General features: G+C 37.8%; 1 protein-coding gene across 2 annotated transcripts; it reads left to right on the top strand.

Annotated features, from left to right (window-relative positions):
- On the top strand, window positions 1-27,007 carry LOC128237321 (late secretory pathway protein AVL9 homolog). 2 transcript variants are annotated; one of them, XM_052952728.1, is made up of 16 exons: window positions 1-333; window positions 1,083-1,203; window positions 1,887-1,972; window positions 2,537-2,608; window positions 3,361-3,510; window positions 7,774-7,863; window positions 8,196-8,265; window positions 13,395-13,509; window positions 17,073-17,547; window positions 20,635-21,043; window positions 23,351-23,425; window positions 23,840-24,033; window positions 24,400-24,534; window positions 24,759-24,897; window positions 26,602-26,682; window positions 26,873-27,007. In XM_052952728.1, the coding sequence occupies exons 1-16, from the start codon at window positions 253-255 to the stop codon at window positions 26,989-26,991; spliced, it is 2,412 nt and encodes an 803-aa protein (XP_052808688.1). In that variant the 5' UTR covers window positions 1-252; the 3' UTR covers window positions 26,992-27,007. The 2 variants fall into 2 exon arrangements, with proteins under 2 accessions (XP_052808688.1, XP_052808698.1); XM_052952738.1 differs by lacking the exon at window positions 3,361-3,510.

Below are 27,007 nucleotides of genomic sequence, written 5' to 3'. Positions count from 1 at the left end.
CACACACAGCAGTCATTCAATGCAAATATTGCGTAGTCACTATTTATTCACAGTTTTATAATTCGGTGTTATTTTGTGCAAACTAGTCATTTGACTAGGATATTTGTTTAGTTGTCTGTAACCTATATATAGATTTGTGATAATTTACGACATGATCACAAACCCCGGAAGTGGCTTGCAGACAAACTTGGAAAGATGAATACAACGTAATTTAGTACAGTGAATATCTCCTCCGCTCCTCACTGAACCGAAATGACAACCTTTAAGCTTGGGTCTTCTAAGCCTGTTCTTCATATTGTAGTTATAGGCTTTCATCACAAGAAAGGGTGCCAGGTAAATATCTGACATATACTATAAGTATCTTCCATGGCCGAGAGTGTAAGATAGGCTCATTCCGACCCGAGCGTAGCGTGTTTTGCGGAAGCGAGGTTTACCGAGTTTCCGCAAAACACCCTGCGCGAGGGTCGGGATGAACCTATTTTACACGAGCGGCTATTTTAGATGCTTTTTCTCCCATCTCAGTTAAACAAAATTAAGTCAAAATGTATTTTTTTGCTGGAACTCTTTTGTGGTTAGAAAAAATAATTGCATATGGATATGCGATAATTCGTGGTCTTCATGGATATACGCGCAGTGATTCCGATTATGTTAATAGTCAAATCCGTCTCAGTTAAATAGTTCTTTTGAGAGTGACGCATTATTTTTTGAAAGGTGCGTGAAAACTGTTTTATGGTAACATTTGAAGGGAGAAATAGTTAACTAACGTTCTAAATATTGCCACAAGACAAGGTTTCCATGACGACAGTATTCAACAAGGGAGGTAATTACAATGTGGTGACCATTAAAAAGGAGTTCCATATGGGCATTTTATCTTCGCCCGTGGGCAAGGTAAGAATTTCTAGCCTGGTTAAATTATTGGATCTACTTATCTGAGGTGGGAGAAATAAAATTCCTGACTTCCACTAGTGACAGATAAATTTGTCATTCTTATTTATATATAACAGAGTTACACAAAGCTTGATAAACAGATAAGCAAGAGGGTTGTATCATTTGTTTATAGAACCTACATTTTGCATTTTCAGGTTGACTATGCCTTCCCTCCTCTGATACCTGGTGGTGCGGTGCATAGTTCTGAGGCCCCTCCTGAGTGGAAGCACCTTCCATCACTTGCCATACCTGATGGTGCTCACAACTACACTAAAGGTAGGAATATTATTGCAATGTCTTAGTTGATCCAAGCTGATTGGACTGCCTTTTGCTTATAATGCTTTCAGTGAGTATAAGACAAATTCATATCGCAACTTAACACAGCAGGTAAAGCCATAATGCAGCCATTATAGGGCGCGGGCAGACCTATATAAACTCAACAACAACTTAACACAGCTGTGGTTAAATTCAGACACTCTGAGTTTCAAATATAGTGTCAAGCATCACTTTTTATAAACAATATCATTTTAAGATTGATACCAGCAATTTTAATATGATAGATTTTTTATAACTGTTTAAAGCAACCTATATGTACTTGAAAATGTGAACATGTTGCCCAATAATAATCTAGGTAGAAATTATGTGTCTGTGTTTATATAGAATTGTCATGCTGGTTTTCATAGCCTAGTTACCTAAGACTCTATACCACACAAATCAATAACATAAAAAGGCAATATCAGTCATGGAAGACTCAACTGAGCGAGAGCGTTACAATTATTTAGTAAATAATTAAATAAAACCCAAATATTTTGCAAAAATTGTGATGCAAGCTTATTACAACATTACATTTTGTTGGTGTGACATTGCTAAGAAAGTCTTAGAGGTATTCACGTTCTGACAAAGAGCATAAATTATTTTAATATTAACCAAAGCAAAGCCTGGATGTTTTGTTCTTTAAGACAGCATATATTTCCACCTTCCCGGAAAAGATGGCAGTGACAAAACTGTGTATGGAGTGGCATGCTATCGCCAGATTGATACAAAGGTATCAAACAACACTTATATATCAGTTTTAAAGCTGCACTCTCACAGATTGAACATTTTGACAACTTATTTATTTTTTTGTCTTGGAACAGGCCAATTTATGTGAAAATGCATGGAAACCAGTTAAATAAATCATATTTAAGTTCAAAAATTGATGTTTTATGGATTTTTCTTAAACTGTTAGTAATGCTTTTAGCCATAAAACATTAATTTTTGATCGGAAATATTAATTATATATTATAATAATAATTATTAATATTATATTATTTTGTCAGCAGTCTTAAATCTCTAATTTGCAGATGTTAACCAAAATATTGGCTCATTCCAAAACAAAAAACAAAAAAAAGTTGTCGGCACAGTAAATCTGTGAGAGTGCAGCTTTCAAAGCTAACAAGATATTTACTAACGGTAAAAGTTTAAATTGACGTTTGTAAAATTTTGACTTGGTCAGATATTTCCAGCGACAGGAAAAAACAAAGATTATAACAAAATTAGTTTAAAGCCATCTTAAAATACATATAGAATGTATTTACATAGGTGTCTGATTGTTTTCATCTGCTCTCAGGACTTGAAGATCAAGACCGATGATATAACCCGAAGTACTGTGCAAAAAAGTGTCTGTGTACTCAGCAACCTGGTATGAACATTTGTATTTACATTCTGTATAAAGGCTTTGTGTTTATCATGGGTGTCATCTTGCCGCCTCTTGCAGCAGATGAAATAATTTTATTGTATTAAATCATGAATGTGTTGAGTCTAGATCTTTTTAATAAAGTATTTATATTAATTCAAACTAAACTATTTTTTAAATGTATGCTCTGTTTTTTCGAAATAACGAAGCATTTCTTGATTTTAAGAGTCAAAAAGGCGTATTTAGAGGCACTCAATAACTTGAACGTATATAAATCTGAATTAATAGATCAGTTTTGAGTGATAAAAAGTGTGCATTTAAAACGCGTGTTAAAAAGAAAAAGAGAGCATATAGGACGCGTAAAGCTAAAGAATTGTACGAGTTGCGAAGTAAAAAACCAAAAGAATTCTGGTTGTAACCGTACAATCACTGTTGTGACCACTAATCATCTGCATTTCCATAATGTATCTAAATAACTAGATAAACAGCTTTTTATATCTATTATTATTCACAATATTGTTCTACGTGAATATTCTCCATATTTTTTTAGCTATTCTTGAATTGTTATTGATATTGGCTGCCTTGTAACGATGATCACACGCATGAATATTTTGTTTAATTGTATATATTTGTTTGACGAGATGCTTTGTTCCATAAGTCGAAATAAACTTCTGTTCTGTTCTGTACTTGATTTTAAGAAAAAAAGGTTAAAGCATAATCCTTAATCCTTAAATTTATTAATAAAATTCCTGTTTTAGCCACTGTATGGACTGATCGAGGCAAAATTGGAGCTGATCACCCACGCATACTTCCAGGAACTAGATTTTAGCCAGGTGTCCCTTCTAGAGGAAACCTATAACAACCTGAATGCCTCCCTTACAGAGTCACTGCTAGATGGGGGCTCACAGGTACAAAGCCAAGGCCTGGGTAGGTGGGTTGGTCCTTTCGGAGTCACTGCTGGATGGGGGCTCACAGGTACAAGGCCAGGACCAGGGGAGGTGGGTTGGTTCTTACAGTGTCACTGCTAGATTGGGGCTCACAGGTACAAGGCCAGGACCAGGGGAGGTGGGTTGATCCTTACAGTGTCACTGCTAGATTGGGGCTCACAGGTACAAGGCCAGGACCAGGGGAGATGGGCTGGTCCATACAGTGTCACTGCTAGATGTGGGCTCACAGGTACCAGGCCGGGCCTGGGGATGTGGGTTGGTCCTTACAGAGTCACTGCTGGATGGGGGCTCACAGGTACAAGGCCAGGACCTGGGCAGGTGGGTTGGTCCTTACAGAGTCACTGCTAGATGTGGGCTCACAGGTACAAGGCCCGGACCAGGGGATGTGGGTTGGTCCTTACAGAGTCACTGCTAGATGTGGGCTCACAGGTACAAGGCCAGGACCTGGGGATGTGGGTTGGTCCTTACAGAGTCACTGCTAGATGTGGGCTCACAGGTACAAGGCCAGGACCTGGGCAGGTGGGTTGGCCCTTACAGAGTCAATGCTAGATGGGGGCTCACAGGTACAAGGCCAAGGCCTGGGGATGTGGGTTGGTCCTGACAGAGTCACTGCTAGATGGGGGCTCACAGGTACAAGGCAGGGACCAGGGGATGTGGGTTAGTCCTTACGGAGTCACTGCTAGATGGGGGCTCATAGGTACAAGGCCGGGCCCTGGGGAGTTGGGTTGGTCCTTACAGAGTCACTGCTAGATTGTGGCTCACCGGTTCAACGCCGGGCTTGGGGATGTGGGTTGGTCCTTACAGAGTCACTGCTAGATTGGGACTCACAGGTACAAGGCTGGGACCTGGGGAGATGGGTTGGTCCTTACAGAGTCACTGCTAGATGGGGGCTTACAGGTACAAGGCCGGACCTGGGGAGATGGGTTGGTCCTTACAGAGTCACTGCTAGATTGTGGCTCACAGGTACAAGACCGGGCCTGGGGATGTGGGTAGGTCCTTACAGAGTCACTGCTAGATTGGGGCTCACAGGTACAACGCCGGGACCTGGGAGATGGGTTGGTCATTACAGAGTCACTGCTAGATGGGGGCTTACAGGTACAAGGCCGGACCTGGGGAGACGGGTTGGTCCTTACAGAGTCACTGCTAGATGGGGGCTCACAGGTACAAGGCAGGACCAGGGGATGTGGGTTGGTCCTTACAGAGTCACTGCTAGATTGGGGCTCACAGGTACCAGGCCAGGCCTGGGGATGTGGGTTGGTCCTTACAGAGTACTGCTAGATGTGGGCTCACAGGTACAAGGCCCAGACCAGGGGATGTGGGTTGGCCCTTACAGAGTCACTGCTAGAGGGGGCTCAAAGCTACAAGGCAGGGACCAGGGGATGTGGGTTGGTCCTTACAGAGTCACTGCTAGATGGGGGCTCACAGGTACAAGGCAGGGACCAGGGGATGTGGGTTGGTCCTTACAGAGTCACTGCTAGATGGGGGCTCACAAGTTGAAGTCAGAGGGTGGAGGTGTACTCCTGAATGCCTCCCTTACAGAGTCACTGTTATAGGGGGGCTTATAGGTACAAGTTGGGTAAGGGGAGGGTGTACTTCTTACAGTCTGGGTGTGTGAGGGTATGTGATGTATAATGCCTGGTTTGGGTAGCGAGGTGAATGTGCATGCAACTTAAGTCACATGCCAATGCTACCCAGCCTGAGGAGACTGATAACAATTTGACTTACACTGCTGGATAGAGGCTCACAGGTACAAGACCAAGGGTGTTTGGTTATAGGTCCTCCTTACAAAGTACATGTAACGGCTAAATGGGGGTTCATAGGCAGAATCATAGGTAGAAGGATGGAGGAGGGGGTTGAGTACTTCTTATAAAGTCACTGCTTAAGAGGGGCTCATAATTAGGGCTTTGATACTCATTCCAGAGTGGCTGTTAAATGGGGAACACAGGTATAAGTCCTTGAATGGAGAGGGGAGGGTCATCCTTGTAGAGTCACTGCGAAATGGTAGAAAACTTGGAGGGGGGTGGGGGGTAAAGTTTTATAAACCAGCACATTATCATAATGAGTAAATTTACTATCACAACTAGTCAACAAAATAATTGTCAACAGTCGTAAACAAACTTAATGTCTTAGGCCACATCACTGAATTTTCTGATCTTTTTAAGAACCACAAGCATATCAATTTTTATTGCTCAAAGTAGCTCTCTGCTCCCCCACTAGCAACCGGTATTCCTAAGATATACTTTCCGGGAGCAATTTTCAACTTGATCACAGCGTTGTACCGCTGTTCAGCCATTTTGACAACACTACCTAAATCATGCTATTACAACATGTTTAATTAGTTGAAAGTCAACGCAGAACCAATCAGAGTGGAGGTAACAAAAGGTTATGGGTTATGTCAAAATACGAAGGAAACCGAATTGGACGTTGTCCATTCATACTTTAAACCATTGAAGGTAATCAAGGTATGCCCCATATCGCTGTTAACTGTTACACCTCTAATGCAAATGCTTCACAACTTAAGGAATCTGACAACTATTTGATTGTTATGCTTCTGCCTGTCTGTCCGTCAGACCCTTCTGGAAAATAACTTGAAAATTTCTGATGAGATTGAAATAAAACTTTGTATATAGATAGATGGCAATGATAATAAGTGCAGTGCACAAGAACCATAATCTTATTGTGCATATTTATTAAGTTTTCTTTCCTTAACTATACTCAGTGCTTGGCTGGGTCATATCTTTGGTAGTACTAAAGGGATTTAAATGAAACTTCAAGTATAGATAGATGGCAATGAGAGAAAGTGCAGTGCATTATCATGCTCAACACATGTTCTTGTTATCTCCCCTAACCTGATATTTGTTGTGGGCCATATCTTAGAAATTATAATTATAAGTTAAGGGATTGAAACTAAACTTAAAATATAGAATGACAGCAGGGAGAGGAAGTGCAGTGCACAAGAACCATAATCCTATCATGCATTTATTGTAAGTTATCACCACTTTACCTTTTTGAGAGCATCCACAGCTTCATGCGATACTCTTGATAGTTAGATTACTGTCTCAGTTCCACTTTCATTAAATTTAGACAATAAATGGTTGTGAATATTGTGCTTCATGTATTTGTTAGTTTCTTGACCTGGTATGTTTAAGATACAAGATGTCAGTGTTTGTTCCACAGTTGGATTACACTTCCTGTCTTGACACTGATTTCTACCATGGCTACAGATTAACTCTTGTTTCCAGTCAGCTATTAGCTTTCCACACACTGATTTCACCTTTACTACTGTAAATGACTGGGTATTAGACACACTTTTTTTCCCTCAGATTTAGGTGTAAAAAAATGCCTGCGTCTTATAACCAATAACAAGCTTTTGAACTTTTTTTCCGAGGTTGATTTAAGGCCGAGCGTTTAGATTTATGTAGAAAGGGATGTTACTCTCATCATATTGATCGAGTATATATTGGTTAAAACGGCAATTGAAGATTGGGATACAGTATATCGTAGTCGTTTATAATTTTAAAATAGAATTGTACGATTAAAATTATTAAAATTATTCAATATTAGTTTGAATATAACAATAATGAAACATGCATATAAAGAAGCAAAGCTGTGCACTGTCAAAATATATTTTTTTCAGTTGTATGATAAGGAGTGAAAAACTAGCACTGCCTTTAAAGCTGTTTAACATACCAATACTACAAACTGTTGCGATAATGGTCTTGTTTTTTCGCACTTTGCCACATTCTTTAATTTTTTCTGTAGGTGTTGACGTTTTGAGAACAAACCTGTACAATATAAGGTTTTTGCATTACTAACGTTTTCATTCTCGGCAGGTTAACGTTTACGATATACTGTCAGAAAGAAATCTTACAAATTGTCATAAAAGGTACTTTTCAGTGCCATCCAGCTACAAATTTAAAAAAATTGTTATGTTTTAATATCATGAAACGAATGAACAATGAAACCTATTTTGCTTTGTATTAGAATTGTTTGGTTTTAAAAATAACCATCGCCATTTTCACGAAAAAAAAAATCGTCACTGTCAACAAACATTGTGGCCGATCGTGGCAGACGATTTTGCCTTTTTTTCTATGCGTCCTATAACCCAAAACATAGATTAAAAGATTTTTCACAGATTTTTTGCCTGCGTCTTATACCCCCTTTCGTCCTATACCCAGTCATTTACGGTACAATGCCTTAAGGGTGTCATATTTGTCCATTCAGGTATACCTGGGTATGGATGTGAAGGAGTTGGTGCAGATGTTCAGACACAAGGTCGTCATGCTCTTCAAACTTGTGCTGCTCGAGAGAAGGGTGAGATGTGCTCACATTCATTTAACACTTGTGTGAATGTTTGATGATGTTTACACTGATTCAAACAACACTGCAAGGTTTTTATTACTTTATTTAAAATGGCCTTGTAAGAAAGTTAGGATGACCTTACATCAAATTTAATAAAGACACCTCTCAAAATAATTTGAATATATTTTATATTGAGATCCTAGATACTTAATGGTGTTTATCATGTGTTAACACTTCAATGATACATCAGAATCATCACTAGATACTGTTGATGGTCACGTTTCTGATTACGCTGGCAGTGTAGCTAACTCATTGACAATGTTTCCCTGTATCTGCTACCACAGGTGCTGGTTACCGGAGCCCCTGTAGAGAGACTCGGCAACACACTCATGTCTCTACTCTCACTCTTCCCAGGTATCACATTTTTAGCTTGTCAACCAATCAAGTTATTGTTGTAGACTTGATGTCTGTGATGTGCAAAATTGTTAACCTTTGTCATAACTGAAAAACTTTTCTTCAAGGGTTTAAAACAAAATTGGTATACATGTTGCCAGAGGCAATATGCATGTGTAAAGCAAGGCTTATAACTCTGGCTTCAGGCTTGAATAGCAGTTTAGTTATGCCCCTTGTATGATTGGATAATGGACAAATATTTGTGTCACTCCTGTGCTGTGTATAATTATGTTGTAACACTCTTGCTTTTTTTAAATATAAATAATAGTTGCTACTTATTTTATACTTATAAAATAGACACATTGCTGGGAGTGTTGTTGATTAGTGGAAAGACAATCACTATGCTAGAAGAAGCTCAAACAAAATAAGATGTCACAAAGTAATAGTAATACATTTTTTATTTTGATTGTATTAGGACATAACACAAAACATTATAGCATTAGCTCTTGCTGAGTACATTGTGGCAAAGTGTGCACTCCAATTGGTTGGAACATTGTTTGCAGTATTTATTATACAGTCAAGCATGAGTTTCTTCTTTGTGTTATTGCAAAGCTGGAGTAATTATGTAACAACATAATTATACACTTATGACTCAATACTGTTATATTGTTAAACTTTGGTATTCTGGAAGCAAGCAGATAAAATCATTCCATTACTTTTTAAGGCAAATCTCTCTGAAACTGGTTTTCTTCTATATTAAATGAGAACAGTTTATTCTTAGTTTTCACTGTAAGATGCACAAGTTACTAAGAAGATCATAATTACGGCATAATTTGTTGTCCTGTTAACTTTGCCTCTTTATTATGCCACTTAGAAATTCTGGTTAATGTCTTGCATGTTAGCACACATAGGATAATATCTCAGCAACTACTTGATGTGTTGCTTTGAGACTTTATACAATGGTATTCAACCACCAAACCTAATTGAATAACCAAGTTAGATAACTGTATTTTGCAAATAATGGCCCTTTATTACTAAACTTAAAAATTCTGGTTAAAATTTTGCATGTAACCAAATTTATGTTAATATTGCATTGAAATCTAATCTAACAGTGATCCATGCATGTTTCGCCAAAACTTTTCAATCCTTACACTGAAAAGCGGCGGAATAGTCGAGCGCGCTGTCTCTGTGACAGCTCTTGTTATACTTATTTTTAGCTGTTCATGGTCAGGGTGAGCTATAGTGATTGGTCTAAGATCGCGGTCTGTACAGTTTTGATAATACTTCACAGGGATTTTCCTTAGTTGGTACCCTCTCAAAATTATTCCAAGAAATGAGATAGGCCTAGAGGTTAGATATTTAGTGTATGACATTGTCTAGTGGTTCTCTACCAAGACTGATCAATTTAAACCCCTGGGGTCAAAATAGACCAAGCCCTGGTGTCACTCATTTGACATAAAGATATAGGGATATCTTTGAAAATCTTTTCATCCAAAACAGCTGGGCCCCTTGATATTTGGTATGTAGTATCATATAGTCCTGTTACAAGTTTGTTCCAATTATGCCCTTTGGTTCAAAGGCATTTGGACCATTTGTTCAGTTCTGAAAACAAATATCAATGTTTTCTTGTCTGACACTGCAAGCCGTAGAGCTTAGATATTTGGTGTGTAGCCTTGTCTTGTGGTCCTCTACCAGTTTGTCCAAATTATGCCCCTTAAATCAAAATTGGTCTGGCCTCTTGGGTTATATGTTGGTTTGCATAAAGATATATAGGATAAAGCTTTGAAAATCTTCTTGTCTGGAACTGAAAGGCCTGGTGTGTGACATTTATGGTATTCACTTTCCTTGGATGTTTGTAAATTACAATTATTAGATAAAAATTATGTATAGGTGAACTCCTTCCAAAAATGTTTCCACCACGGTTACTACCAACTTCATTTCAAAACAATTTTGAATTTTTCTTAAGGTCACCATCTACCACTTTTGTTTGAGCCATGTCAATTAATTAGACCAACATAACCACTATTGGCAATACTTGATCATAGTTTAATCCTTAGTTGCATTGCCATAAACCAACAAACTCATTCATTGTCATAATAAACAAAGGTTTTAAACTTTCACTCAGGAAAGTGATTTAGGGCCATCATTGTTTTACTTCTCTCCATAACTTCATATGGTTTTGAGGTATTGACTTCAAACTTTATACACATATTGACTTGGTTTAGGAGAACTGCTGTGCAAAAGAAACAAAAGATATACCGTATTATATCATGCATAGGAAGCACTTTTTTACCCCCAATTCTCGTCTTAAAAATTGCTTGCGTCCTTTCTATGCTATTAGAATTTCATCTGCGTTTTTTCCAAGTCCATTTTAGGTCGAAAATATTGGACCGGGGAAGAACGCTGTAATAGTAAGTATCTGTACTGCGTCACCGAAGAGAACAACTGACATAGGTAAAATCACGCAAGTTAACACACGCAGAAATATATTGAATGTTTACTTTAAAATGATTTATTGAGAAATAAATTGAAAAAACACATGAGTGTTTACTTTTTTTACGAAAGGGACGCTACTCACAAAAACTCGATGTGAGTCTTCACTTTAACTGGATTGAGTTATAATGGCAACGGAAAATCGGGAAAGGAGATAAATATCAATTAATCGTTGTTCATGATTTTAATGTTTCGATATTTTACAAAACATTTTTTTGTATGTTACTGCTTTAAAAAATTAATAAAGGAATGTGCATAATGCAAAGTAGCAGTATTGTCTCTATCAAATCTTTTCAAATGTGCGAAGGTGTGAAAAACGCCCGCTGTCTGTTATTAGAAAAACATCAATAGAACGAACTATTGCGATGGTAATACTGTATGGTTGTTTGTTCGCACTTAACCCGACGTGCCTTCCGCTGGCAAGGCTAATTACGGACACGCATTAATTATGCCGACATGCTTTAATCCGCGCAGCGACAAGTCTTATCAAAACAATCATCAGTTTTGACAATACACTGTTTTGCTGCAGTTGCAACGGTTGACTGTCATTCAGAAGGCATGTCGGGACTATTGCAAGGGTTGCAAAAGTTGACTGTCAGTCAGAAGGCGTCTCGGGACTATTACGGCATTTGTATAAGTCTTATAATATACGTGAATGTTCTCAAAATGTCAAGACTTATATCATTGTTGTGTACGCTTAATAACCGAAATACGACGATAATTAGCGAAATACATAAGACACAATTTTGTGTTTGTTATTTTTACTTCAATATATTTATAAATACTTTACCAACCTCAATTTGTCGGATTCGATTTTGACATTTTTCCGCTGCGTCCTATCTTATATATTAAGGCATTTTACCCGGGTTTTTTTTTTTCCAACTATTTTTTTGCCTGCGTCCTATCTATGCTGGCATCCTATACATGATATAATACAGTATGTATGGTATTTTTAAAAGTATTGCCTTTGAGTATTTGTACTGGGACAAGTCTACATTTCTCCATAAAAATCTGTTTTTGAGTATTGACTTCATAAATACATATTGACTGTGTTGAGGAGAAGTGTTGTGCATAAGAAACATTATTTCTTGTGTGGTATTTTTAGAACTATTACCCATTGATTATTTTTATATGAATTAGTTTTTTATTACTTTTTATTTCTCTCCCTATAACTTCAGACGTTTTTGAAGGATTGACTTCAACTTTACAAAAGAAACATTATCTTGTGTTTGATGTTTGAATTATTGCCCTTTGATTATTTTATACAGAATTTTGTTCTTTTTAATACATTATTCTGTACACTTTCCTTCACTCTCCTTACACTGATTGAACAAATAATATTAAAGGTTATTAAATAGTTAATACATGACCCATAGGTATCCTGCTATTTATACAGCACTGGTCAATTTAACTCAATAAAACCTTTGATTGCTTTTATAAAACTAAATGAAAAGTGCATGCCTTATTTCACAGATGTTATAGTCCTTACTTCTATATAGTAGAACTTTTGACCATTACCTTAATTGATGCCTTCTCACTGACATAGGGCATATAAGGAGTATGCATCATTCCCAATGGGTGGTGTGGTGGGGGTATTAATCACATCCAATGATAGCTATAGTGGTTACATGTGTAGTCACTAAGTACCTCTTGAACAAAAAAGGCTGAATTTCACACAAAACGGAAAATATGATAGAGGATCCTTATTTATTCTGTGAAAGATTTCACAAGTTTATAGAAAAAACTATTTTTTAAGAGTGGATTAGTGAAATGTAGTTTTTCTTTGATGAACCTTTTTTCTAAATATCCCCTTTTTTGCATAACGCTTGTATACCCTGCCACCCATGAGACGCTCTGCACAGTTTTGGTCACCAATGATTAGACTATTCGATCTTCTCAAGAAATAGTTCCCAGGATTTTTTTAAGGTTATTATTTACTTGTGTTATTTACTTATTTGAGTGAAAACATTTTATAAACATTCATAAATAAACTTTCATCAATGCATTTATGTTAAAAATAACAACTGTGCATTTTTTTAAATTAAACAGCTCCTGAATATACTGACCTAATTACACTGGTTGCCATTCACTAGATCACTGTCAGCGTTCAGTCTGATTTGCTTGTAAAAGGGTCTTTGACATGTTCAGGGATGTGATTTGTCTGCGGCTTCGCATTTATTTTTAACCTGAAAAAAATTATTTGGTTGCTTTCAGTTGTTTAAGTTAATATTCCAGTTTGCTTCGAATTTAAAGTCAGTAGAGCCCTCAAAAGAGCTTCTAAAAAGCCATTTTTTCTTTTTCGCAGTGCGCTTTTGACCCAAAGAGCGCCTCATAAACCCATGGCCGAAAATGTTTCAGCCCTCCAGCTTCTTGGCAATCACATCCCTGATGTTTCAGATGGTGGCATATTTTAGTTTATTTATCAGTTCATTGTTGTGTGAATTTTCTTGGAAGTTTCATATAACAAAGTCAGACAGTTTGAAAAGATATTAAAAAGATGATAATATTAAACCTACGTTCGAGTTTTGTTTTTGTTTGTTATGGTTTTGTACAAAAGCAAATGTTCCAGCATTCAGGTTCATTTAAATGTTTAAAAAAAGGATAACCAGTTGTCATGAATGGTAAGTACTGATTATCAATTAATTTATTTATGTCAGGCATGATAGAACATGGTCTTGACGAGAGCACGAGCTACGGGAAACATAAAAGTGTCAGCCCAACTATGAAGAATGTAGGGCTGGCAGAAGATTCTGACGACTTCCTCGAGATCAGGTACATGCTTTTTGATTTATAATGACTCTGTCATTACATTTTCGCTTTTTTAAAGGACTGAATTCAATAAAGGCTATGCATGTCACTCATACTCAGTCCAGTAATGTCTTTGGTTGCAACTTATAGTAAGACCAGTAAAGTCTATAGTTGTGACCCATACTAAGACCAGTAAAGCCTATGGTCGTGACTCATACTAAGCCCAGTAAAGCCGATGATCGTGACCCATACTAAGTCTTGTAAAGCCGATGATCGTGACCCATACTAAGTCTAGTAAAGCCTATGGTCGTGACCCATACTAAGTCTAGTAAAGCCTATGGTCGTGACCCATACTAAGTCTAGTAAAGCCTATGGTCGTGACCCATACTAAGTCCAGTAAAGCCGATGGTCGTGACCCATACCAAGTCTAGTAAAGCCTATGGTCGTGACTCATACTAAGTCTAGTAAAGCCTGTGGTCGTGACCCATACTAAGTCTAGTAAAGCCTATGGTCGTGACCCATACTAAGTCTAGTAAAGCCTATGGTCGTGACCCATACTAAATCCAGTAAAGCCGATGGTCGTGACCCATACCAGGTCTAGTAAAGCCTATGGTCGTGACTCATACTAAGTCTAGTAAAGCCTGTGGTCGTGACCCATACCAAGACCAGTAAAGCCTGTGGTCGTGTCTCATACTAAGCCCAGTAAAGCCGATGGTCGTGACCCATACCAAGCAAAGCCTATGGTCGTGACCCATACTAAGTCTAGTAAAGCCTATGGTCGTGACCCATACTAAGTCTAGTAAAGCCTATGGTCGTGACCCATACTTAGTCCAGTAAAGCCTATGGTCGTGACTCATACTAAGCCCAGTAAAGCCGATGGTCGTGACCCATACCAAGTCTAGTAAAGCCTATGGTCGTGACCCATACTAAGTCTAGTAAAGCCTATGGTCGTGACCCATACTAAGTCTAGTAAAGCCTATGGTTGTGACCCATACTAAGTCCAGTAAAGCCTATGGTTGTGACCAATACTAAGTCCAGTAAAGCCTATGGTTGTGACTCATACTAAGTCCAGTAAAGCCTGTGGTTGTGACCCATACTAAGACCAGTAAAGCCTGTGGTTGTGACTCATATTAAGCCCAGTAAAGCCTATGGTTGTGACTCATACTAAGTCTAGTAAAGCCTATGGTCGTGACTCATACTAAGTCTAGTAAAGCCTATGGTCGTGACCCATACTAAGTCTAGTAAAGCCTATGGTCGTGACCCATACTAAGTCCAGTAAAGCCGATGGTCGTGACCCATACCAAGTCTAGTAAAGCCTATGGTCGTGACTCATACTAAGTCTAGTAAAGCCTATGGTCGTGACCCATACCAAGACCAGTAAAGCCTGTGGTCGTGACTCATACTAAGCCCAGTAAAGCCGATGGTCGTGACCCATACCAAGTCTAGTAAAGCCTATGGTCGTGACCCATACTAAGTCTAGTAAAGCCTATGGTCGTGACCCATACTAAGTCTAGTAAAGCCTATGGTCGTGACCCATACTTAGTCCAGTAAAGCCTATGGTCGTGACTCATACTAACCCAGTTAAGCCGATGGTCGTGACCCATACCAAGTCTAGTAAAGTCTATGGTCGTGACCCATACTAAGTCTAGTAAAGCCTATGGTCGTGACCCATACTAAGTCTAGTAAAGCCTATGGTTGTGACCCATACTAAGTCCAGTAAAGCCTATGGTTGTGACCAATACTAAGTCCAGTAAAGCCTATGGTTGTGACTCATACTAAGTCCAGTAAAGCCTGTGGTTGTGACCCATACTAAGACCAGTAAAGCCTGTGGTTGTGACTCATACTAAGCCCAGTAAAGCCTATGGTTGTGACTCATACTAAGTCTAGTAAAGCCTATGGTTGTGACCCATACTAAGTCCAGTAAAGCCTATGGTTGTGACCCATACTAAGTCCAGTAAAGCCTATGGTCGTGACTCATACTAAGCCCAGTAAAGCCTATGGTTGTGACCCATACTAAGTCTAGCCTATGGTTGTCACCCATACTAAGTCCAGTAAAGCCTATGGTTGTGACCCAAACTAAGTCCAGTAAAGCCTTTGGTTGTGACCCAAACTAAGTCCAGTAAAGCCTTTGATTGTGACCCATACTTAGTCCAGTAAAGCCTTTGGTTGTGACCCATACTAAGTCTAGTAAAGCCTATGGTTGTGACCCATACTAAGTCTAGTAAAGCCTGTGGTTGTGACCCATACTAAGTCTAGTAAAGCCTGTGGTTGTGACCCATACTAAGTCCAGTAAAGCCTTTGGTTGTGACCCATACTAAGTCCAGTAAAGCCTATGGTCGTGACCCATACTAAGTCTAGTAAAGCCTATGGTCGTGACCCATACTTAGTCCAGTAAAGCCTATGGTCGTGACTCATACTAACCCAGTAAAGCCGATGGTCGTGACCCATACCAAGTCTAGTAAAGTCTATGGTCGTGACCCATACTAAGTCTAGTAAAGCCTATGGTCGTGACCCATACTAAGTCTAGTAAAGCCTATGGTTGTGACCCATACTAAGTCCAGTAAAGCCTATGGTTGTGACCAATACTAAGTCCAGTAAAGCCTATGGTTGTGACTCATACTAAGTCCAGTAAAGCCTGTGGTTGTGACCCATACTAAGACCAGTAAAGCCTGTGGTTGTGACTCATACTAAGCCCAGTAAAGCCTATGGTTGTGACTCATACTAAGTCTAGTAAAGCCTATGGTTGTGACCCATACTAAGTCCAGTAAAGCCTATGGTTGTGACCCATACTAAGTCCAGTAAAGCCTATGGTCGTGACTCATACTAAGCCCAGTAAAGCCTATGGTTGTGACCCATACTAAGTCTAGCCTATGGTTGTCACCCATACTAAGTCTAGTAAAGCCTATGGTTGTGACCCAAACTAAGTCCAGTAAAGCCTTTGGTTGTGACCCAAACTAAGTCCAGTAAAGCCTTTGATTGTGACCCATACTTAGTCCAGTAAAGCCTTTGGTTGTGACCCATACTAAGTCTAGTAAAGCCTATGGTTGTGACCCATACTAAGTCTAGTAAAGCCTGTGGTTGTGACCCATACTAAGTCCAGTAAAGCCTTTGGTTGTGACGCAAACTAAGTCCAGTAAAGCCTTTGATTGTGACCCATACTAAGTCTAGTAAAGCCTATGGTTGTGACGCAAACTAAGTCCAGTAAAGCCTTTGGTTGTGACCCATACTAAGTCTAGTAAAGCCTATGGTTGTGACCCATACTAAGTCTAGTAAAGCCTGTGGTTGTGACCCATACTTAGTCCAGTAAAGCCTTCAGTTGTGACTCATACTTAGTCCAGTAAAGCCTATCACTTTTTTATGTTACAAAAATAAGTATTTAGAAATGTTTGTCTACAGGTCACTTGCTAAATGTTATTACAAAATGAAAAAATAGAACTGCATTGTACATCTTGAAATGCTTGTGTCTGTTTCAACCTTTTGTCTGTAGAGCTTTTATTATTTTCTTAATACTTCTCACAGTTTACCTTTGTAGTGCTATAATACCATTAACAACCATCTTCATGGAACAAATGTATGTTGTTTCACAGGTATAGTGGCGATAAGTCTCCAGAGCTGTCCGTCATATCTGGGGGAGATACATTTCCAGCTGTGGAGCCTTCCTCCCCTACCATGGATCGTGGACTAGATTGGCCCAATTTTACATTGAAAGATAATCACTCAAAGGAATCACTCACATCTTTAAACCATTCTAGTCTCACAAATAACAATTCCAAGGTCGCAAATACAAACAATTCAGACTTAAAAATTCATAAGGCTGTGAAAAGGAGAAATAGTAGTGAACCTTCAGTAAGTAACTCTGAACTTGGCGAGACGTTGGACTATGTGGATGATTACTATACATCGGATGCAAAACAAAGGGCTGATACACAATTTGACAAAATAGGAACTGAGCATGCAAATGCAAGTGATATAAATGAAAGTTATTCCGGTGATCACCAGAGGATTGTACTAGCGGAGGACAGCAATTTACTGACCGGGGTCACTTCATATGAGGCAGTACAGGTAAAATATGCTTATACATGTTCAATTTTTTTTATGGTGGCTACCTGCATATTGCAGTTATACTTGATTTTTAGTTTATAATAAATATATTGATTTATTTTAACTCAAGAGTGATTCTGTTTGCTGAGTAGAATCCAGAACTAGTAACTTTTTTGAAAGGCTATGAGAAAGTATCCCTAATGGGGATCAAATCTACAACCTCTTGGTTGCGAGGTAGACACCTATACCACAGGGCTTTTTTCACTTTGCAATACAAAGCCTAAATAAGAAGTGCCCAGTGGGGTTCCACAAAACATTTTGGAAAAAAGACACTACAAAAACTGTATTTTTTAGATCAGTAAAAAAGTTTTTCAGTGGTTTTATTGAATCCCTGTGTAGTGTGGATGGCTGTCATGTTTTGTTCCAGTGGGCATGCACTCTCAAGTTTAAAATAAATAGTTTGAGCATCAGGCCTTGTCCATAGAGATCATATTTTAATAAATGCAATAAAGGCACCCTAAACCCCCACCCAGTTAAACCTATTCAAACTCCTGTTGTTAGTTTGATTATTCGAAGAATAAGGAAGGCTATATATGCGCCCCAATACTCTTCATTCAATTGACTTAATACATCACACAGTTGTTCAAGACCATCACACAATGAGGTTACATAACTTCATATTATCCCTTTTTTCACTTTTAAGTCAAAGCAGCGTAGTCAAGCCCGCTGTCTTACGACAGTTCTTGTTAACTTGACCATTCAGCAAAATAACTTGGCAACAATGTTGGCACCAATTTTCGCCATGACAAGACCATATGTTGTTTGCACAGACCCATATCCGTAGTTCAAAAGTCAAGGTCACTCTTAATTGTAAAAATTATTATAATTTAGCTTGTCCAGGCTATGACTTGGGCATTCATAGGGAGATTTTGAAATATCTTGGCATAAATGATCAACATGACAAGACAATGTGCCACGTGAACCATGTCTGTAGGTAAAAGGTCAAAGTCACGCTTGTGAATTTTGCTTGTTTGAGCTATAACATGGCCATGCATTTAGAGATTTTGGCTCAACTATCCAAAGAATAAGGAGGCTTGACTAGCCACTTCTGCGTCCGGTTAAAGTTTTAGGGAAGGTTGGCATTTTCACTTATAACTCCAATCCCTTTATTTAATTCATTTAGTACTTCACACAGTTGTTCAGGACCATCACACAATGAGGTTTCATAACTCCATATTATCCCAAATAAAAATTATGGCCCCTGATTGACTAAGGAACCTAGGTTAAAGTTTTAGGACACATTGTGTCAGGTTAAAGCTTTAGGGCACATTGGGATTTTTATTTACAACTTCTATACCCTTCATTCAATTGACTTAACTTGCCCGAATAAATTTCAAATAAAATATAAGCAAAGATCACATCAGAGTTGATGTATAATAATTGACAACCATCTTACAATTAGGTTACATAATTCCATATTAACCCTAAATACAAATTCAGTCTGCGAAATAACCCATGTGCCCGATGCCCGGGGCAAGTAAAAATCCCGCCGGGCAAGTAAAAAATCGTATTTGCTTGCCCGATCGGGCAAGTGAAAAAAGAGAACGAAATCGTTTATCCGAAAATCAACAAACAAAGTAAATACTCTAAATTTGATGACGTATTACTCGACTTTGTAAAAGTCGCTAAATTTGATGACGTTTTACGCGGTCTGTATCGACTGGTACACTTACTCCGCAGTCCGAATCAATAGACGCTTATAACTATGCGTATAAAATTGAAAGCCGATTGGACGCTTGATTTAAACCAGTCCGATGCAATGGTTTCAAAGACAACTCTGATGTGATCTTTGCTTATATTTTATTTGAAATTTATTCGGGCAAGTGAAAATTGGTCCGGGCAAGTTAAAATTGCCAGTGAGATGCCGAAAGGGCAAGTTCATCTGAAAAGTTATTTCGCAGACTGCAAATTATGGCCCTTAATTCACATAGTGAAACCTGGTTATTAAAATGATGTACGTCTTGATTTGGCAGATGGGTGGCCCAGTACCTATGAAAGAAGAGTTTATGGAGACCTTTTATTGGATTGCATTTGGGACCCCTGGGGTCAAAGTCAAGGCCACTGTTACTAAAATTATAAAATGGTTTAACCCGAATTATTTCAGTTGGGGTGACATATCTTGACTGAATTTGGTATTTAGGATGAGTTGATGGAGACCTTTCATTGAATTATGTTTGGGGCCCCTGTGTTCAAGGTCACTGTTACTGAAAATAGATAATGATTTGGTACTGAATAACTTTAGTTAGGGTTGACATATTGTGACCAAATTTGGTATGTATGAAGAGTTTATGGAGGACTTCCATGCGATTGCATTTGGAAGTCCTAGGGTCAAGGTCACTGTATCAGAAAAAACAACAACAAAAAACAACAGTTAAATATGAATCTGACAATTAAGGCTGAAGTTCTTCTGTCAAACATTGAAAACCTGGTTTGGTCAAATTGCGGCATTTCTTGTTTACATTTAATTTGTCCTATTTTTATTGGTTTTGACGGCACACATTACATCATATTGTATTCATTTCTGATCAGCATATAGTTGAGCACACTGTTCTACAACAGCTCTTGTTTTGAATACACTGCACAATAATTAGATTACTGTTAGAAATAAGACTATGAAACTCCAGTTATATTTTGCCCTTGAAAAGTATATAAACCCGATAGTTTTTGTGGTCAGTAAATCACAGGTCCAATATGATCAAGGTCAAGGTCACTGTTACTAAAATAGAAAAGACTTGAAACTGAATCTCACAACAAAGCCTGAAGTTCTTTTGTTTACCATTGAATAAGTTGGTTTTGTTGCATCGCTGGGTTTCTTGTTTACTTTTTAATTTGATTTTTTTATTGCTTTTGACATATAACATCATTATTATATTCATTTATTAGACAAAGTGGTGAAAAGTCGACATGCTGTCTCATGACAGCTCTTGTTGAAATATCGTGCCACAAATGTTCATCATGACAAGAAGTTGTGATATCGATTCGACCTAAAATATGTTTGTTTCTCAAATACCATATTATTTTTTGGTTAACAAATATGTTTCTCTTCAGAAGGGTAAAAGCATTCCAAAAAAGGGTTCTGTGATAAATATAGAGGAATACTCACTCGAGATTGCGGAAAACCATTTTGGCAGCCTGCCAAAGGAAATCCTTGGTCAAGGTCAAGATGGCAAAGAGGATGTTTCAAGCTCATTAAAGCAAAGGTCACAAACAGAAGAAAGTGTTGAAGATTTGGATTCTCCAGAGAGCATCAGCAAGATTGATCAAGAAGATTGTTTCTCGTGGGAAGATGATAACCTATCTCTCGCCATTAACACTGACAAAGGGAGTCTAAGCCTGGATGAGAGTGCAGGACTGGCTAGCTCATTTAAGGATATGCCAACTCTTCAGCGAAACTTGTCTGAAGGATCACAGGGCAGTGGGAATGGTAGCTCTGCTCTGGACAGGACAAACTCTACAGGTAACTCGAGATACAGGAAGTTTCTTCTTTTCAATAATTATCTTTATTAAGAAACAAATGCCTTTTCACATCTAAATCATTCTTATATCAGTCTTCGTCGTAACTGGGTCGCCCGAAGCCCGGGACAAGTAAAGACTGTTTCAGACAAGTCAAAATTCCCAGGTGGTTGCCCGAACGGGCAAGTGCATTTTTTTGAAATTTAAATCCCTCAGTTTTCATATTTCTTCAGCAACAATTCACAAATCCTAAATGAATGTTCTAAATATTGGCTTTAGCATATTCACACATGAATTGGTGACGTTACAGCATTCAGCGTGCTCAGCATTTCCTGTATTCAATTTATAAACGTCTAAGCATCTGCCTGACACTTGAACGCTTATAAATTAAATACTTCCTTATTTTGTTTGTTATGTCTTCCCCAATGATTAGGGGGACATATTGTTTTTGCCCTGTCCGTCAGTCCATCAGTCCGTACGTCACAGTTCGTTTTTCTCTCAAAAACTATAGAACACTTAGACATAGGAACTTCATACTTGGTATGCTAGTTGGTCATGACTAGTAGATGACCCCTATTGATTTTGAGGTTACTAGGTCAAAGGTCATGGTGTCTGTGACCTTGAGGTGAAGAAACGGTTTCCGCTCAATAAACTAAAGAACTCTTGCACCCAGGAACTTCATACTTGGTGTGCTAGTTGGTCATGACTAGTAGATTAACCCTATTGATTTTGAGATCAGTACGTCAAAGGTCAACTTCACCGTGACCTTGAGGTAAAGAAATGGTTTCCGCTCAATAACTAAAGAATGCTTGCAACCAGGAACTTCATACTTAGTATGGTCATGACTAGAAGATGACCCCTATTGATTTTGACATCAGAAGGTCAAAGGTCAAGGTCGCTGTTACCTTCATGTAAAATGTTGGCAGTAACCTTAAGCTTAAAAATGGTTTCTGCTCAATAACTAAAGAACGCTTGTACACAGAAACTTCATACTTAGTATCCTAGTTGGTCATGACTAGTACATGACTCCTATTGATTTTTGAGATCAGTAGGTCAAAGGTGAAGATCACCGTGACCTTGAGGTGAGGAAACAGTTTCCGCTCAATAACTAAAGAACGCTTGCACCCAGGAACTTCATTTTTGGTATGCTAGTTGGTCATGACAAGTAAATGAACTCTATTGATTTTGAGATAAGTAGGTCAAAGGTCAAGGTCACTGTGACCTTGAGGTGAAGAAACTTACGGCTCAGTAACTAAAGAACGCTTGCACCTAGGAACTTCATACTTGGTATGCAAAATTAGCCATGTAAATGACCCCTATTGATTTTGTGTCAAAGGTCAAGGTCAGGATGACATTGAGCTGAAAATTGGTTTCCGATCAATAATTGAATAACACTTGCTCCCAGGAACTTCATACAATACAAACTTCTTTTACATTTTCCAAGATTAATCAACAACACTTTCTCCTCTTCCTCAGTAAGTATATATATATATATAATTTAAACATGTATTTATACTATATGGCACCATTCAAACTATGTACTTGTTAAAGTTTAGCGCAATATCTGTAATACTAATGACTTCACATTTGGTACAGATGATTGTATACTCTAGATTGAAATAAAACGAAATGGTACTTCTTGCATCCATCTATCACATTAAGTCTTAATATTCATAGATCACTGATCGTATGCAGTAGATGTTCACTATTTAATACGGGTGAATAAACCAAACTTTACTGTCGGTTCGTCTCCAGTCCAAAATTACAAATTTCATGTCTATCATTTATTTTTTCTCAGCTACGACCACACAATAGGGGAGCACTTTTTCAATAAAGCAATCTCTAGTTTTGATTATCTTTTAATCATTTAGGGCAAGTAAAACTGGGCAAGTGGTTTTCTTCAATGACTTGCCCGAATGGACATTGCCCGAAAGGACAAGTGCTGAAAAAAACAAGGCAAAAACTGTTATATGTATAAGAAAACAAAACTACAGTACTTCATGGAGAGTACTGGAGGAAAATCATTGGTTTTAAAATAAACATACTTCTTGCTAATATTTGCTTTTTCCAAACTGCATAACATGTTTTCAGACATTCTGTTAATGCAACTGATATGACTGTCAAAATTAACTTACATAGCAAAAATTACCTGGATTAATATTGAATTGACCTTGTTCAGAATGCATTACCGGTAACATATTTGATTTGATTTGTTTGACTTGTTTAAAATAATGTTTTCAAATGAGGTCTGGCCTATAATCAATTCCCAGTCCTGCCATTTGTAGCTGACTTGGTATATGTTTGTCCTCAGGGTCCCAGAATGAGGGGAAAGAAGTTGAAGAGCACAGAGAGGGGCAAGACCAGGTGGGGGAGGGGCTTAGTCCAGGTACATGTATTTTATTGTCTAAAGTTATGTGTTCTACATTAGACTTGATTTTGCTTGTGGTAAAAATCCTTTTTCAAATTTGGATATTTGCTTTATAATACTTTTATGTTCACTGAATTAATACAAATGCAGACTACAAGAGCTGTTATTTGTTTCTTTTATTTTATTACTTGAATATAGATTGATACAATTTTTTATATTTTTTGTGTTATTATGTTTAACTCATTTGACTTTAATGATTTAGACAAAAAATGAAGATGTTTTTTTCTTTGTTTGCATCAACCTATACTGTGGCCCTTTGAATCTTTTTTGCATCTCATACTATCTAATGATAAAATTACATTAGACACGTTGCAAACTACAATATGCTTCTTGAAAAGACATTTCGGCCATTTGATGCTTTATCATTTAAAGGCGTAAAAGCAGCTGCCATTAAAAGTCGTCTTACAAATGCACTGAGTGGCCTAAGTTTAAAGCAGCGACTGTCCCGCAGTAAACCTGGATCAAGGGAGACAAGCGAGCCCCCATCTCCAGTCAGCAGTGAGTTACCTCCCCTGTCACAACTACACCAAGATGATATGGGTTTTCCCCTCGCTGTCTTTACAAAGGTATGGTCTATTTACTTTCACCCTATTTACTTTCACCCTATGTTGATCTATGATATTTATTTAAGGAATGCAAACTGCAATCCTGATCAGAGTGAAGTGATGTATAAAACTTAAAACTTAAAATCTACCAATAAAGAAGGTAATTATAAAAGTTTTTGGTTTTTGAAATAGTAATTCAGAACTGACATTGGTTGACTGTTTAAATGCAATTATGGTTATGAAAACAAAAGCAACTTTGGTTTCTGCAAAGCATTCTGAGAGTATGGTCGGCATTTTTCACATTATGTCAAAGTATTCCATCTGCAATATGTTGGTAGACCTCATGATTTGTTGTCAGTGTATTTCATGGTATTGATATAATTGCAGGGTTGTGTATGCTACCCATACCTATCCCTACAGTATTTTGATCTGTTGAGTGACGTGAACATACGTGGCTTTCTTATTGGAGCCACTAACATGCTGTTCAGGCAGAAACGACATCTTACAGACGTCATTATTGATGTAAGTGGGAAAATTATTGAATGTTCCTTTTTTTTAATTCTGGAAATTTTGGAAGATTTAAAAGAAGCGTGATGATTTCGTACTGTTTGTTGGTCTTTTATAATTACGACCATATTCGTTATCTGATTCTTTTTTACTATATGTAAACTTATAATACTTACATCCATCCCATAGGAAAATGTTAGTCATTTTGTTGTAAAAAGTCCACTCTACTTTTTCTGCAGGTTACAGACAACAAGATTGAGATGCATGATCGTGAGTTACAGCGCCACCTTGTGTTGACCACAGCAGACCTCAGGTTTGCTGACATTCTGGTGAAGGCTGTTACAGGCTCCGGGGATGATGGATACTTTGAGGGCACGGGTAGGGGCTGGTTTGTGTTAGCTCAAGTATTACCCTAAAAAAATATCCCCCAGATCAGCTACAAATAGTAGAGACATCTGTCCCGATTTTTCTGATCAATCACTAAAGATTTCTTGGGCCCAAGAACCTCAAACTTGGAAGGCAGGTTGGTCATGACCATCAAATGATCCGTAACAAATTTGAAGTCAGTAGGTCAAAGGTCAAGGTTGTGGTGACCTTGTTAAATATCAAGATTAATTCATGAAATTGTCTCGCTCCATAGGAAAGTGTTTAGTGCATGAGATTTGTGTTTTTGACCTGGAGGTCAAGGTCACATTTTGTGGTCAAAATTGAAAAAAATCAAAGCCATCATTTTTTATACAATCTACACAGATATGTAGAGTATCTCTTGAAGACTTTTGTTTTAGATAATCGCATATTATTTTTTATTCAACATATATGTTATATACTGATATAACCATCCATCAAGACCCAAATTCACATTCACAGGTTGTTGTTTTTAAATGCTTAACATCTAAACAATTCACAATATCAACTTCATGGATTTGCTCACAGTAACAATACGCTGTTTTATCACTAGTTATATAATGTTGTCAGCTTTTCGTTTTAATCTGAACTTGAAAAAGTCTGAAAGGAATTGAATGGAATTTGAGGCAGCATTATAATTATTATTGTTAATTCAAGTTATGGCTGCTGATTGACTTCGGAACTCAAACTCAGGTTAAAGTTTTAGGGCAAGTTTGGATTTTAATAAAAAAAACTACTATACCCTTCATTCAATTGACTTAATACCTCGTATAATTAATGACGACCATCTTACAATAAGGTAACCTAACTCCATTTAAACCCTAAATACAAATTATGGCCCTTGATTTACTTTTGTAGATTTTTTATTTTTTTTATTTTTTTTTTTTTTTATTTCTTTTGACAGGCACATTTTTATATTCTTAACTAGGTTTTCACAAAGGGAAAACAAGTTATTAGAATGACTTGCCTCATTGTTTGGGCGTGCTGGTGGGAGGGCAGTGTCAAAGTCACCTTATATATCAACTAATTTTAGCATAGTTTGACATATAGGATCAAACTTGGTATATAGGAAGAATTTATGAAGACCTTTGGGATTACGTTTGAGGACCCTAGGATCTAGGTCAAGGCCAAAGCGAGCATACTTGGTGTATATAAAGAGTTTATAGAAACCTTTCATGAGAATGTGTTTTGGGCCCCTGAGAGTTATGGTCACTGTTTACTTTTTAATTTGATTTTTTTTGTTTGCTTTTGACAGGCACCTATGTCATTATTGTATTCACTTCTAAGTCAAAGCGGCGTAGTCAAGAGCGCAGTTTTGCAACCGCTATTGTTTACACATATACCATTATGAAAACTTTTTTTACTGGAAAAATGTGCATGTGCCCTGCTTGCATCGATGATAAATTGGCGTTTCATGGGTCAAACTGTATCGTGTATGCACATACACGCTTGCATATATTTCTTTATATAAACAAGTTTAACTAGTTTATTTTTGTACACAGCCTTGTGGGACAACTTTGGACTTAATTCTTGCAGAAATTGTGACAGTTAAATGCTTGCTTGTGTATAATCTTATTAACGAGGTTTGAATTCTTAGTGTTTTAAGAATATTGATTTATATGAACTAAAATGAACTTGCACCCTCCTGTTATCAGTTTATGTTTCCTATGATTACAGAGTGGGAAGGGAATGATGAGTGGTTGAGGGCCCAGTTCCGACTCTACCTTGAGGCACTGATTGCTACCATCAACACTGATGGTATGTTCCTTATGTATGACAGTGTCAGAGTAGGATGGAAACCTGAATGCATATAAACTTGATCATAAGGAAAAAAACTGTTTATTGTCTTAAAAACATTATTATTCACTTTCAAACTCCAACCAAACATGTACAAAGTAAATGTTTTGTATTTGTAAACTTCAGGTCATATAAGAGTATTATATTTTAGATGCTAAGCTGTTGGAGGATTTTGGTGGGTCGTTTGTGCAATGCTGGAAGACAACACATAACTACCGGGTGTTGGCTAGCACAGAGAGACCCGGGCTAACTGGGGAACAGGCAGGGTAAGACTACACATAACTAC

This window comes from Mya arenaria, chromosome 1, assembly GCF_026914265.1.
Source record: "Mya arenaria isolate MELC-2E11 chromosome 1, ASM2691426v1".
NCBI lineage: Eukaryota > Metazoa > Mollusca > Bivalvia > Myida > Myidae > Mya > Mya arenaria.
The sequence above is the reverse complement of the archived record's forward strand: the minus strand, read 5'-3'. Positions and strand labels throughout refer to the sequence as shown.

Bases quoted from the DNA above. Each gene is read 5' to 3' on its own strand.
- LOC128237321 (XM_052952728.1), top strand. From the start codon at position 253: ATGACAACCTTTAAGCTTGGGTCTTCTAAGCCTGTTCTTCATATTGTA. The intron at 1,973-2,536 runs GTATCAAACAAC...ATCTGCTCTCAG, and splicing joins ATCGCCAGATTGATACAAAG to GACTTGAAGATCAAGACCGA. The intron at 23,426-23,839 runs GTACATGTATTT...TATCATTTAAAG, and splicing joins GGGGGAGGGGCTTAGTCCAG to GCGTAAAAGCAGCTGCCATT.